At 43.8% G+C, this 15,785-nt stretch overlaps 1 protein-coding gene across 1 annotated transcript in view; it reads right to left on the bottom strand.

The window, feature by feature from the left end:
* Positions 1-6,390: 6,390 nt before the first annotated feature.
* The window catches only part of CDHR1 (cadherin-related family member 1), a 39,462-nt gene continuing 30,067 nt past the window's right edge, over positions 6,391-15,785 (bottom strand). Inside the window, exons 13-17 of the mRNA XM_006901023.1 lie at positions 10,278-10,442; positions 9,762-9,829; positions 9,091-9,319; positions 7,659-7,916; positions 6,391-6,921 (exon numbers count right to left, since the gene is read on the bottom strand). Of these exons, the coding sequence (XP_006901085.1) occupies positions 6,391-6,921; positions 7,659-7,916; positions 9,091-9,319; positions 9,762-9,829; positions 10,278-10,442 (1,251 nt within the window). The remainder of the gene's footprint in view (positions 6,922-7,658; positions 7,917-9,090; positions 9,320-9,761; positions 9,830-10,277; positions 10,443-15,785) is intronic.

The following is a 15,785-nucleotide window of genomic DNA, read 5'->3' as shown; positions in this document are numbered from 1 at the left end:
GAGGGTAGAGAGAATGGTGCAGCAATGAAGGAATGAAAACCCAAAATCCCTGTAAATGTTCATTAAAACTAATAAAGTTTAATAATAAAAAAAAAAACATAAAAAAAATTCCAACAGACTGACTTGGTTTTAGTGGGGCTTAAAAGAACTCAAATTTCCTGCTCACCTTTTCCCTGGCACATGGATCCCACTGCAGCTCGGCTGGTGGCTTGCGTCTTTGGCCAGGACTGCAGTGTGGCCCTCAGCACAGCTCTATGTTCCTGTAGCTCCAAAAAGAATCGTTCCAACAAAAGCTCTGATTCAAATTCCTATAGTCCATATCACGCTGTATTGGTCAGTCTGTGTGAGATGTGAAGGTCTCTCTAGTGGCCCATCTCTATGCAGCTTACTGCTCCTCTGGCTCTTCACACTGTTCTCTCCACCGCCACCATCCTGGATCACCTTGTTGTTACTTTTTAGGCCTTATGGAAATGAAGGATAGGGTCCTCCACCCCCCCAAGCCCTTGCCACTCTTTATTAGGTGTACTCTGAAAGGGAGTTGCCTTGGATAGATGCATTTAGGATCAATCTCAATTCCTAACTTCCTTGAAGTGTTGTTGGTGTTGTTATGTGCTGTCAAGTCGCTTGCAACTCATAGCGACCCTATGTACAAGAGCCCTAAACCCTGCTCTATACTGGGCCAACCTTATTGCATCAATTCTCCTTCTGTCATCCCTAGTCATTGTCCAGGTTTCAGACGTATAGCAAGTAATTGTGAAGACTGGCCTGGATCAGGTGCATTTTCATCTCCAGACTCACATCATTGCCCTTCAGTACTTTTGAGCAGTCTGTGACAGACTTTCCCATGCAATTTCTTTTAATTTCCTGGCTGCTGGTACCAAGAGTCTTGGTTGTGGAGTGAAGCAAACGAAAAACTGCTAACAATCTCGATCTCTTCACCATCCATAATGATGCTGCCAATTGGCCCAATGGTGAGAATCTTTGTTTTCTTGATGTTGAGCTTCAATCCATATCGAAGGCTGCAGTCTTAGACCTTCTGCAGCAAGTGCTTCAGGTCCTCCACAGTTTTGGCAAGCAATGTTGTGTCATCTGCATAAGGCAGGTTGTTGATGAGCCTTCTTCCAATCCTGATGCCACATTCCTCCTTGTACAGCCCAGTCTCCCAGATGATCTGTTCTTCATAAGGATTGAAAAGGCATGAAGACAGAATACATCCCCAGTGGATATATCTTACTGATTTTGAACCATGCAGTGTCTCTTTGCTCTGTTCTGATGACTGCCTCTTGGTTCAAGTATAGGTTTCCCATAAGCACAATCAATTGTTCTGAGATTTCCATTCTTCTTAGAGTCAGCCACATTTTGTTGTGATCCACACAGTCAAGTGCCTTTGCGTGGTCAATGAAACACATATAGACATTCCTCTGGTACTCTCTGCTTTCTGCCAAGATCCATCTAACATTAGCTATAATATCTCTAGTACCATAATCTCTTCTAAATCCAGCCTGCACATCTGGCAGGTCTGTGTTGATGTGTTGCTCCAATAGTTTTTGGATAATTTTCAGCAGAATCTTGCTTGTATGGGTAGTAGCTTAAATATAATCTGCAGGCTGTGGTGTCTGTTCTACTTTTTGTTGACCAGCTTCCATCTTCTCTCTCCTGCTCAAAGGGAAGACTTCCAGCCCTATCAATGTGTGGAAGATTCTGGGGATCAGGTTGACTGGAGAAGGACCCTCTCCTCTAGGATATAGGGCCCCAGTATTGGGGCCAAAGCCAATCCACCTCAAATATCAATTTACAACTAAGAAGGACAGCTATCTACGAGTTACATCAAGTCCCAGGTCCTGTACTCGCTGCCTTAGCTATACTTAGACTCTCGTGACTTTGTCCTGCCATTGTCCAGCTATCTCAAAGGACTCTGTTCGAATTCACCAGCTCCTTCTCTGGACTAAGGTGAGCAATGTCCTTCATGCAATTTATAGCCTCTGAAAACCTGTTAGAGGGTCAACTATGAGTGACTTCCAACTTGCTAGTACATAACAACTCAGAAATAATTCTTTGCACTCTACATTGATGAGGAATGTGAAGTCCAGAGAGGCTTGGCCTCTTGCCCAAGGTCACATTTCAACAGCAGATCAGGATTCAGACTTAGAGTTATCAGCAAAGAACTATATCATCTTGCGATTAGAAAATCTGAGCTCAATCATTTGAACAAAATAATACTGCAGTGTTCTTTGAGTCACATTCGCTAACTGGCCAGAGGGTCTACAGTTCCTCAGTAAAGCCTGGCTTTGCCATCATCCTCCCTCCTCAGCCCTTTTTTTTTAGTTTGCTGACAAAGTTTGTATATATTTTGTTTTTCAATTGTGTTTCTTCATTCCCATTGTGTTTTATACAATCATTCTCAAGCATTATGTTTTATAAAATTATTCACCAAATTAATCATTGGATCTTGCCCATAATTAACCTGTCTTTTCACCCAGATCCTTCCTATTTCCTTCCCCCTCTTCCCTCACTCACCAACTCTGTGATTTCATCCCTACCCATCCTCAGCACTCCCCCCTTGAATTTCCATACATGCTTTACTAATTATCCTTCTATTTTTACAATAATGGTATTATGTAGTATTTGTCCTTATGTGACTGCATTAGTTCACTCAGCATGATACTCCCAAGTTATGTAGTATTTTTTGAAATAATTGTTCCTGAGTGCATAGTATTCCATTGTGTGACTGTACCACAATTTCTCAATCTATTCAGTATGGTTGGACATTTGGACTGTTTCCATGTTCTTGCGATGGTGTATAATACTGCTATGGACATGGTGGACAAGGCTCTGTTTGTGTCTCAGTTGTAATTTTCTTAGGGTATAGTCCTAGTAGTGGAATAGCTAGATCATACAGAGTTTCAGTGTTCAACTGTTTGAGGAAATGCTGAACTGTCTTATAGAGCCATGTTATAACCCCACCAACAGTGTATGAGAGTTCCACCTCTCCACACCCTGTTAAATATTTATTGCTTGTTGCCCTACTAAATTTTGCCACTGCTACTGGGGTGAAATGGCATCTCTGTTTTGATTTTATTTTGATCTCTATTTTGTTTTTATTTGCATCTCTATTGTCAGTGCTTTTGAACATTTCTTCATGTGTTTGTTGGCCATCTGAATGTCCTCCTCTGTGAAAAGTCTTTCCATGTCTTTTGCCCATTTTATAATATAGTTATCAGTCTTTTTCTTCTGGAGGCCCTGTAGGATTCTGTAAACTTTTGTTATGAGACCCTTGTCTGAGATGCTATTGTCAAATGTTTGTTCTCCAGTGGTCGATTTTCTTTTCACCCTCTTGGAAAACGTTTTTGATGAGTACAGAGATTTAATCTTTAGAAAGTCCCATTCATAAATTTTATCCTCTCTCGATTGTGCATTTCTGGCTGTATTTGGTAATCTCTTTAGGAGACTAGGCCTTCTAAGCTTGGTCCCAGCTTATCTCTTAGGAACTTTATGGTTTGGGGCTTTACTCACAGGTCTCTGATTCACCTTGAGTTGATTTTTGTGTCTCCCCAACACTTTATGTGGAGTTCACACTGGTGAGTGTGTGATGTCTAGGCCCGTCCCATGTGGCTGAGCAGGAAGTCCCTTGATAGCATTCCCTGATGGGACAGGATTTGACATGGCCTCAACCCCGTGACTCCTCCAGTGGAGACTCCACTTGTGCTGATTGTATCTGCCAGTCCCTGAGCTTTGACCATCTCCTCACCACTTTCCCAGTGTCTCATGCTGACACCTTCACATGTTCCTCCCGCACTCCTGGGTTCCAAGCCTTAGCTCAAGTTTTTAGTCCCTCCTGGTGCTCTCCTGGTGATCTAAGCATCTATATCTGAATACACACCACTCTACAGGCTCCTAGATTCTGGCTATGCTTCCTGATTCCTGCCCAGAATCAGGCTAGGTGGAGGGATCTTCAATTGAAGCTCCAGATCCACTGCCAACTAGTAGATCCTGGGCTTGTTGCTGGGCGGAACAGACCACTCAGGGTCCACAGTGACTATGCCAGATGCTACTGAGAGATTTAGTGAGGTTGTTAAGACTCCCACAGAGTAGATGTGGGAATGAGGGTGGCCCCTCACAGAGCTTCCAGAACCAACAACACTGCATCTGTCATAAAAAGCCATCAAGAGTCAACTAACATAGACACACAATGGAAGCAGGAGTCCAGCCTGTCCTTCTTTAAGAGATTTTATTTACCATTTACAAAAGAATTTGCATGCAAATTGTGATGATGACTATCTCCTTGGGGAGGGCAAACATGATCCAAACAATCCCTGACCTAAAACATGGGTTGGAATGTACTTATTTGTCTAGCCAGGCCCCCTGCTCAGATTCCTAGCCTCCTAGCATCTCCCCCTTATGTAATACTGTCTGGATCAGGAGTTGGCAGGACACCACAAGGCTCCTTATCCTGGCATTTCTGAATAACACTTCAGCAAATAGACTCAAGAATCACAAAGACCACATGTGCATAGAATTTCTTTAAATACAATCACTGGAATGTTCTAGGAAACTTCTTGGTGGAGCAAAATGTAAAGAGCAGTTCTACATGTCTCTCTCTGGACACACATCTAAATCTCCTTGTGGCAACTTTCCTTGAAGTAGAGCAATGCTTCCTTGCATCAACCATAAAGGCCTTCTTTCCTGGATAACATGCTGTTGTTGCTGTAGCTGTTACATGCCATTGAGTCACCTGTAACCCCTAGTAACCCTATCTACACTAGTTCTGAAACCTGCCTTACTGAGTCAATCTCATAAACTCTGACAGACCTAATCTCATTTCTCAAGTCACTGAGTCAATCCATCTCATCCTGGGTCTTCCTTTTCTGTGCTATCCCTCCACTCTTCCAAGCATGATGTACCTCTCCAAGGACTGGTCCCTCCCTCCTGGCCATGTATTCTTGTTTAATAAAGGCACTTCAGCTAGAGAAAAGGAAGCCAGGACCCTCAGACTAGGCCCTACTTCTGACCTGCTTTTATCTTAAACAAATCCTTCCTTTTTTGGGAATTCCCCTTCCTTATAGCATCACAACAATGGCTTGAGTTGGCTATGGCTGCCAGAATGCATCCTTTCCAACCACAGCTGATGGCTGCTAATTGGCTAGGCTGCTTGGGAAAAAGTGGTGAGGAGGGAAGGTTGGCAGAGGAGTGAATGGGGCAGTGTCACAGGACAGGGAGGTGATGCCAGCCAGAAGCCCCAGCCTTTGACCTGCATCCTCCAGCGCATGCTCAGAAGAACCACTGGGGCCTCAGAATACTTCCTGGAAGAGCTGTACCACAGACAACTTTCACAGAATGGCTGGATTTGAGTTGTTTTGCAATTTGTTGGAGCCTTTCTAAAAATTATTTTCCCATTCTTATCCTAGACTTATGAGCATGGTAGACAGGACTTCTTTTCCTCACTGAAGCAGTCAAGATGACTACGGACAGCCTCTATCCCCATGACTATCTCCAACTCCTCAGCAGCTCAGGGGTCTCTGTGGAGAGTCCTGTAGGCAGGGCCCCTGATGCTCTTCCAGATGGCTTCACAGCCACTGACAGGTGGACACTTCTAGGGCTGAGGCAGCTTTCAAACCAAAAAACCCAAACTTACTGCCATTCAGTCACTTCTGATTCAGAGACCCTCCATCAGTTCCTGAGGATATAGATCTCAACAGGAGAATGCCCATTGTTCTTCCACAGACTGACTAGTAGATGTGAACTACCAAATACATGCGTGCTATTCACTGTGCTATGGACTTTATTACCAGAACTTTGAGAAGGCCTTACTAGGGTTGTCTCCTCTCATGCTTGGCAAGGCCCATTCTACATCTGGTCCTGGTACCACCAGACACAGCAAGTATATACGATACCATGCTTGTCTTTTCCATATCTCCCATGCCCCATAGTTAGTTGGGGTCCTAAGGGTTTTACTGTCCCCCACCCCTGCCCCATTGATTTCCTCTTAAAGCTTTCAAGATTCGCTTTCCTCCAGAGTTAGGTAGTATTAACCCTTCTTCTATGCTGTTCAGAGAGGTTCCAGGTTCCAGATTCTCATCTTCCTTAACCATAGAATCCTCTCAGCCCAAGGAGACCAAGGACTCAGTAGGGCTTGAGGGGTGGAAGGACTAGGGTTAGTACACAGCTGACACAGGGACTTGGCTCCTAGCTGGTTTCTAGCTTCTACAGACAGAATCATCATGGCCATGACAAGAAACTATTTATCAAGAAAGTATTGAATAACTGCGCTCCACAGCCAAAGAGAAGTGATGCTCGGTTCTGAGTGTAAATTTCCACCTTGTAGAGAACCAGAGTTGACTCTAAGGAACAGAGAATGGGGAGCATGACTCAAGTGGCAGGACTGGACACACACTAGAAGTAAGCCTTTTTGTCTACACTTTTTTCAAACTTTTGCATGAGTTCCAAAACCAGAGCTGATTGTATGGGGCTTTCTGAGGCCTTTGGCTTTGGTAACCTCTGGGACTTCTGGGGGGCCAGTGAGCCAGAGACCGTAGGCACAGTGTAGGGGTCAGTGCTCATGGTGGGAACCATTCTGGGTGGAGGGGGGGGGACAGGGGCCCTGGGGGTGCTTCCCAGCCTGTTGTTGTTGCAGTTCTCTTGGGTAGCATCCTCTCTGAGCACAAACTTGGCTGCAGCCTTTGCTTTCTTGAATTTGAGCCACTCCATGCGGACGGTGTGGGGCGCAGGACTGGGACGCCTGCGGAGCATGCGCTGCACAGGCAAGATCTTGTTGGACTTCTTGTTGAGCCAAAAGGTGGCTGTGGAGATGATGACTGTGAGAACCACAGCGATAGCCATGACACTGGCCAGCATGCCCACAGCCTTCATGGGGTTGTCTTTGGTCTGCATCAGGAAGGCAGCCATGGGGCTCAGGGACAGAGTCTGCAAGACAGAACCTTTGTTACCATCTGTCCCCAGAATGGAGTCGAAGGTGTGAGTGTCCGCAGACTTGACAGTCCTAAACTCTGAGCCACGCATCAATTCAGATTGAGAATCTGAAAAATTCTGAGTTCTCTCTAGATAGCAATAGAGAGAGAGAGAGAGAGAGAGAGAGAGAGAGAGAGAGAGAGTGGTGCCCACAGACAGGTGTGAAGCTTACAGTGATGTTCAGATGCACAAAGCCTATTTTAGCTGAATAGTCCCCTTGTAAGACTAAGATATTGCTCAGGCAGCTGTTGTGGAGTCATAGCAGGGTCCTGCAGGATTCTCAGTGGTGATTTTTCCAAGTAGATCACCAGAAAGTAGAGGTACCTCCAGGTGGACTTGAACCTCAAAATTTTTAGTCAACAATCACGCAGGGGCACCAAAGGTACTGCTGATCTTTGATTATGGGGAACCTATCTTCCAAACTCCTTAAATGATCACTTTCCATCAGGTAACAAGCTGAAAACCTATGTATAATAATTTTGCTTCTTTCTTTCAAAACTGGTATGAAGGAGGCAGCCTATTTTCTGCTTTATAGGAAAGAAGCTGGTGGCTTAGCAAAGTCCTAAGTCACATTGTTAAGAAAACTAGGATTCCACCCAGGACCCCTGATTCCAAAACCCGAGTCTAGAAGCACACTCCTGACTGTGTCACAGAGATCAGGGCTGGCTCTCCACTCTTGCCCTCTCACCCACCTCTGTGTCTGTGATGTCAATCCTGAGCAGAGCTGTGGTGCTGAAGGAGGGAGAACCTCGATCCTTGGCCTGTACTTCAAGGGACCACGTGCTGTCCCTGCCAGATGTGAGTTTGTGGAGAGTGTCCAAGGAGTGGATGAAATTCTTCAGCCGGATCTCCCCTGTGTGTGTGTCAATGTCGAACACGTTGGCTGGCTCCACGTGAGTGATAGAATAATCTACCAAGTTGTTGGGTTCCTCTGCATCCTGGTCTGTGGCCTGAGCACAGGGAGGAAGAGATGGTGCTGGGTTTTGAGGATTCTACCCTGAGTTCTTTGAATAAGACTGAATTGAAGAGAAATGGAGGAGGATGGATTGTATACTCTTTTGAGTCACAGCTAACTATGGTCTATCCTCACAACACATCCAGGAAATCTCAAAATGTAAACTTCATGGCTATCAATTTGGAACCAACTCATAGCTGATTGTCCAGAGTGTGTTCAGAGGCAATAAATTGTACAAGAGGAGACCACTCATATTTCTTCCAAGGAGCAACTGGTGGATTCAAACTGCTTGTCTAATATTACATGATGCCACTGTTGTAGAATGGGACTGTCCTTGGGGTTGGGGAGAGACTGAGTAAGATGGGTTCAATAATGTATACTGCACTGAAACAGAGGAGGGAGAGAACCGTCTAAAAGAGAGATGTAACTGGGTATTTCTGTCATGACAGGAGACTAGAGCGAGGGCTGCATGGTGGAGGGGACCTGGGGGAGGGTTTGTAAAACAATGAAAGAATCTTTTCTTTTACTTTTCCATAATTTTTGGACTCATGTACTTATAACTTGTTAGTCAAATTTGTGTCTTCTAGGTTGCAACACCCCTATGATACATCTTGAAGGATATGTACATGTAGAGCCAAGCACAATCAATAAGAGTGCATCTGAATTCCAAAATCAATCTCCATAATAGTCTATGTGTTTCCTACTGCCAAAGGGGCCCTTTAGAGTAGTGAGAGAAGATCTTCACCCTGAAACCCACAGCGTCCCTTTTCAGCAGGAAGTAGCTAAGAGAATACGCCGTCCCCTTTTCCTTATGACTCAGGGTGAAGTCTCTCTCAGGGAGGAGTGATAGGGAATGGCAAAGGATGCACTGACAAAGAAGATTAATCAGAACTGGCTTTGACAAGCACTGTGGCATTTGGACAAGAACAAACTGGGAGGAGGGTAGAGAGAATAGTGCAACAATGAATGCATGGAAACCCAAAATCTCTGTAAATGTTTATGAAAATTAATAAAATATAATTATAGAAAAAAAAATAAAACAAAAAAAAAAAAACCAAACTGCTTGTCTTTGGGTTGGCATCACAATATAAGGTCCCTTAAAGTTCCTTGCACATAGTAACAATCAAATATATATCTCTTGATGAAAGGTAGCTGCTCCTGAAGCCCACCTCAATTTTCAGTGGAGTCCCCAGCACCATGGTTTTCTGCTGGAGATCCTGTCCAAACTGAGGATAGTGGTCATTGACATCCAGCAGAGTGATGAACACCTCGGCCAGGCTGTACTTGCCCTCCAAGTCCTCTGCCTTCACATAGAAGTTGTACTTGGCAGTGGTTTCAGCATCCAGGATGGCCCAGGGCTGGGTATAGATGATCCCGGTGGAGGGGTGGATAAGGAACCTGCCAGGCATAGTGTACACAAAGCATGTGTACACAGTGTACACAAAGCAGGCATCATGTGGCTTTTCCAAGGGTTCACCTTGGTCTTGCCCTCTTTTTTCACTCTGACTGAAGAAGGCAGGTGCACGCATCATCCATCAACACTGAGTTTAGCATCCTCAAACATAGTCCTTGCTTCCCTCACACAGCTTGTCCCCTCCCAGTCCTGTCTGCTCAGTACTGAGCCTTAGGGTCCTAGACCCGTCACAATAATGACACCTTGTCTTCCCAAGTGCACCTGCAGTTCTGCCCAGACGCCCCACTGCTCCTTTCTGCTTTTTTACCCTATGCTTACTTTGAGACCCAGTCCCTGACAGCTTTCGCCTACATTTGGCCTGGATCCCTCACACCTAGCTCCCCTATCCCAAGCCCCAGTGTCTATCCAGTTTCCTGCTGTACTTACAGGTCTGCTCCGCTCCCGTAGATGGAATATTTCACTTCACCCCAGGGGCCTGTGTCTGGATCCACTGCCTAAGAAAAAGAAAGTTCCACTGGCACCTGTGCCTTGGCATGGACACAGTGGCACCTCATATTAGAGGGCTGCTTGCTTTCACTTGAAAGCAAGGGGAAACTGAGGTGCCCTGTGGGACAAACCAATCTTAAGGCTTGTCTAGAACTTACTTCTTCCTCTGAAAAAGCTTCAAGGTATTGGGAGGAATTGAAGATTTAGATCTAAAAATATTTTTATCCCTCTTTTGTACACAGGGCAAGAAAGGTGTAGAACCTATATACTATGCTCAGGTACATCATTACAGTAAAAAAATTAGAAAGCTGAAGTTTAGTAATATTTGTGGTATAGCTTCTGATTGTGGGCTTCTCAATCTAGACCAAAGTTTGTATGAGTCTGCAAGGCCAAAATAGGTCCCGCTTAGTGTGCACCCATCCCTGGCCCCAGTCCCTAGGACAGTTTTCAACTCACTGTGACAGACACCACGTTAGTGTTCCCTGGGGAATTTTCAGGGATCCTGGCAATGTAGTACTGGGAGGTGAACTTGGGGATATTGTCATTGGTATCTAGGAGCTGGATCACCACATCTGCTGTAGAGCTGAACTTCTCTGGGGTGGTCACCTCAATGGCCAGGAGCTGGGGAAAAAGGAAAAGCAGGATGAATGACTGGATGGCATTTGTCCACAGAAAGCCTCCTCACTCACTGCGTCCTCAGAGCTAGACTGGTGCCATTCTTGGCTGTGGCCCCATTCCTGTCACCCTATGCTATTATTGTTGTTATGTGCCGTCGAGTCATTTGTGACTCATAGCGACCCTATGTACAACAGCCCTAAACCCTGCTCTATCCTGTGCCAATCTCATTGCCTCTGACACACCCATCCCGATTACCCCAGGCACTGAATCAATCCACCTCATAGAGGGTCTTCGCCTCCTGCGCTGTCCCTCCACTCTGCCCAGCATGATATCCCTCTCCAAAGACCTGTCTCTCCTTACAACATGTCCAATGTCAGGCGAAGCCCCAGAATCCTTGCCTCCAAGGAGCAGTCTGGTTTAGCCCTCTCTAGGATGAATCTATTTGCTTCCTCAGCAGTCCATGGTACATTCAGTACTCTTCTCCAGCACCACAGCTCAAAGGCGTCAATTCTCCTTCTATCCTCCCTAGTCATTGTCCAACTCTCTGATGCATAACAAGTGATTGCAAAAACCATGGCCTGTATCAGGCAGACCTTAGTCTCCAGAGAGACACCGTTGCTCTTGAGTACTTTAGAGAGGTCCCTAACCGCAGACTTTCCCATTGCAATACACTTTTTTTATTTCCTGGCTACTGGTGCCAAGAGTGTTGACCATGGAGCAGAGCAAACTGAAGCTGTGAACAATCTCGATCTCTTCACCATCCATCCTGATGCTACTGATTGGTCCAGTGGTGAGAATTTTTGTCTTCTTGACATTGAGCCTCAGTCCATATTGAAGGCTGCAGTTCTTGACCCTCTGCAGTAAGTGCATGAGGTCCTCCTCAGTTTCATTGAGCAGGGTTGTGTCATCTGCATAACGCAGATTGTTGATAGATCGTCCACCAATCCTAACACCACGCTTCTCCTCATAGAGCCCAGCCTCTCGGATAATCTGCTCTGCATACAGGTTGAAAAGGTATGGAGACAGGACACATCCCTGGCGTACACCCTTCCCAGTTTTGAACCATGCAGTGTTGCCCTGCTCTGTTCTGACTACTGCCTCTTGGTCCAAGTATAGGTTTCGCATTAGCACGATTAAATGTTCTGGGATTCCCATTCTTCTCAGAGTCAGCCACAGTTTGTTATGATCCACGCAGTCAAATGCCTTTGCATAACCAATGAAACACAGATAGACATTCTTCTGGTATTCTCTGCTTTCAGCTAATATCCATCTAACATCAGCAACAATATCCCTAGTACCACGACCCCTTCTAAACCCAGCCTGGACTTCTGGCAGTTCTCTGCTAATATACTGTTCCAGTCGTTTTTGGATAATCTTCAGTAGAATCTTGCTTGCATGTGAAATCAATGATATTGTTCTGTAGTTTCCACACTCAGTTGGGTCGCTCTTCTTTGGGATGGGAACAAATATAGACCTCTTCCAGTCAGTTGGCCAAGTGGTTGTTCTCCAGGCACAACTTGGTGAGCACATCCACGGCAGCATCTGTTAGCTGAAATATGTCAATTGGTATACCATCTATTCCGGGGGCCTTATTTTTTGCTATTTCCTTCAAAGCAGCTTGAACTTCTGCCTCCATCACCATAGGCTCTGGCTGAAATGCTATTTCATTAAATTCTTCTGTATCTGCCAATTCCTTTCGATACAATGACTCAGTATATTCCTTCCATCTTCTTTTGATACCTCCTGCATAATTCTCATTTAAGAAATCAATGTTGGCTTTTTCCTAAAGCAGCAGTTTCCTCTATAATATCAAGACCATATTTCCCCATTGACTTGAAAAGCCATATTTCTTATGTACTAAATTCCCATCCATACTTGAGTCAATTTATCTTTCCTCCTGATTTTAAAATTCTTTTGCTTCAATAATATCAGTTAAGCAAGTTTCTATTTCTTAATCTTTTTTTTTTCTTATCCACAAGTTCCCTATCTATGTTCTAGACAAAAATAAGTTTGATTTTTCCAAGTTCTCTTCCAAATTACCCCTTGGTCCCCAATACCTGAAAAAAAAAAAATAAGTAGAATGTGATGTCGAAGTCTTTGTTAATTTAAAGTTCTACAGTTATTAAGAACTCTTAAGTTCCTTAAGGAACTCTAGTGGCCTACTACTGATAAGGAGCTTGCTCTCAATTTGAAGGTACATGGTTGGAACCCACTATGAGAGAAAGATGGGCAATCTCTTCCTGTGTGATTAGCTTCTTCAGAAAACCCATTGAAGGGTCAGCTATGGGTAAGTTCCAACTCTACTGTATACAACAATTGGTGGCTTAATGGTAAGGAGTTTCACTGCCAATCCAAAGACATGTGGTTGGAATCCATCAGCTGCTCCACAGATAAAAATAGGAAGTCTCCTTTTGTGCAATTTAATACCTATGAAATTGGTTCCAGCTCTATGGTACATAATGACAAGTTAATCTATTTGTTTTAATAAGGTACGCATTTACTTTTTTGCCTTCTTTAGATCCTTTTTGAAATTTTGTATTCTTTAGGATTTTTTGTTGTTCAGTGCCATCAAGCTGACTATATAACTCAAAGTGACCCAATGAGCAAACAAATCTTTTTTTTTCTATAATTATATTTTATTAATTTTCATAAACATTTACAGAGATTTTGGGCTTCCACTCATTCATTGCAAATCTGAACCATGCCCTGTTCTGTGCAATGATCTCTGATATGCTCAAGTCTATTGTCACTGTGTCAATCTATCTTGATGAAGGTCTTCCTTTCTTTCTCTGACCCTCCACCTCACCTAGTATGATGTCCTTTTCTAAAGACTAGTTCCTCCTAATAATATGTCCAAAGTATATGAGATGACGTTTAATCATCCTTGCCTCTAAGGAGAATCTTGGTTTCACGTCCTCCAAGACAGACTTGCTTGTTCTTTTGGCAGTCCATGGGCTATTAAGTCCTTTTCTCGAACACCACAATTTAAAGTTTAAAAGTCTAAAGACTTTGTTGTTGTTGTTATGTGTCATCGAGTCGCTTGGGACTCATAGTGACCCTATGTACAACAGCACTAAACCCTGCTCTATCCTGTGCCAATTCACTGCCTCTGACACCCACCCGGATCACCCCAGTCACTGAATCAATCCACCTCATAGATGGTCTTCCCCTCTTGTGCCGTCCGTCCCTCCACCCTCCCAAGCATGATGTCCCTCTCCAAGGACCTGATCCTCCTTACAACATGTCCAAAGTATGTCAGATGAAGCCCCAGAATCCTTGCCTCCAAGAAGCAGCCTGGTTTAACCCTCTCCAGGATGTCTGGATAATGCATATTTCTTGTAATGGTAATTTTTAAGATTTTGGTGTTTTGGTTCTTATTGAAAAAGTTGTTGTTTTTATTATGCCATTAAGTAGGAACAAAGACATACATAGCTGAATTGCCAGCAGGTTTTCAGAGGCTGTAAATCTCATGTGAGGAAATTGCCCATCTTTTTCCTAAGGAGCAGCTAGTAGATTTGAATCAACTACCTTTGGATTGGAAACACAACTCCTTATCCACCAGACCACAAGAATTTTTAGGTCCATTATATTTCCTCATTACTATTTTTTGGTAGACAAACCATTGTATTTTGTGTATTAAGTTTCTAATTAGTCATGTTAAAAATTTTGCTATTTTTCTCACTGTTTTTAATTATTTCTTGTAGACTTTTTTTTAAAGCAAACAATCTTATCATCTACAAATAATGTTACCACTGTCTCCTGCTTTCTAAGGTTGCATCTCTTATCATCTTGATCTAGTTTCACTGGATCCATTTCAGAAATACTATTGTGGTTTTGAAGGTTTATTGTTAAAAATTACTTCCCCAGCATTGGTTGACTTTGCCATATGGATGGGCAGGAATAGGTGAGTAGGGTGTGTCAGCCTACAATCACAAGGGGATTGGCTAGTCTCACTATTAAATTAAGCGGATCCAGAAACAGAATATGAGAATCTCACCATAAGCAAAGAAGAAGCAGGTATGCAGTATGTGCCCTTCATGGCTAGAGATTCTTGTGCCAGCTAGAACTATAGCAGCAGCAGCTGTGGCTGCAATGGAGAACCAGAGACCTGACATGAGATAGAGCTGACCTTGATATTGCTACCCTAAGGGAGAACCAGAGCTAAAAGCCTTTGCCTAAGATTTTTGGAAGACTAGCATGAGGTAGATACATAACTGTCAAGACTGAGAACTTTGTAACACTGGCTAAAACCATGAGGCTCAAGGCTAAGGTGTTCACACGCACATTTCAGCATTTCAGAAGCTGTCCTGAGTGATTGTATCTTGCTGCCAACCTGAATTATAGTCCTTTGGTTTCCTTAATATGGTTCTGTGTGGTCTGTGAGCTATTGCAATGGATTTTGAACCCAGGAAAGCAGTAAGATTGATATTAGGATTAATAGAAAGAGGTGCAAGAACATAGGGGACATGTCTGACCTTCTATGGATTGGCTTTTTGTTTTTGATGTTCACATGGACACTTCATCTTTGTAGAGTTGGTGAAAGTCATATAAGGCCATCCCCATATGGTCCTTGTTCTTTTTACAACTGTTGAGCAGCAGTGGTGAATGCAGGCATCCATATGATATTCCTGACTCGTTGTTATTGTTGTTGTTATGTGCTGACAAGTCGCCTGTGACCTATAGCAACCCTATGTACAGCAGCTTTGAGCCCTTCCCTGGTAGCCTATCAGATAGAAGTTGTGCTGCCAACTCAAATGGTAGGTGGTCTGAGTCTACCAAGTGCTCTGCAAGAAAAAGATGGGCTATCTTTTCCCATATAACTTACAACCTCTGAAAACCCATTAGAGTGTAATTTATGAATTGGTTTTGACTTGATTGCAGTCAGTTCAAGCGTTTTTAGTTTACTATTACATTAGGGCGTGCTGCAAGGTGCGATCAGTCCTTGGAGAGGGACATCATACTTGGGAGGGTGGACAGACAGTGCAAGAAATGAAGACCCTCAATGAGGTGGATTGATTCAGTGATTGGGGTAATGCGGGTAGATGTGTCAGAGACAATAAGGTTGGCACAGAATAAAGCAGGGTTCAGAACTGCTGTATAAAGGGTCACTTGACACATAACAACAAACAACTACATTAGGATCAGAGGAAAATTCATCAACTACCTGGATTATGCACGTGACCCAACCTTGCTAGCTGAAAGTGAGGGGGCCTTGAAATGTTTGCTGCATAAGACCAAGGACTGAAGTCTTCAATATGGATTATATCTCAACAACAAAAAGATGAAAATCTTTACCACTGGGCCAAAAGACAAGATCATTTTCGATGAATAAAAGACTGAAGTTGT

This window comes from Elephantulus edwardii, unplaced genomic scaffold (assembly GCF_000299155.1).
Source record: "Elephantulus edwardii isolate Elephantulus edwardi_28Jun2011 unplaced genomic scaffold, EleEdw1.0 scaffold00305, whole genome shotgun sequence".
Classification (NCBI taxonomy): Eukaryota; Metazoa; Chordata; class Mammalia; order Macroscelidea; family Macroscelididae; genus Elephantulus; species Elephantulus edwardii.
The sequence above is the reverse complement of the archived record's forward strand: the minus strand, read 5'-3'. Positions and strand labels throughout refer to the sequence as shown.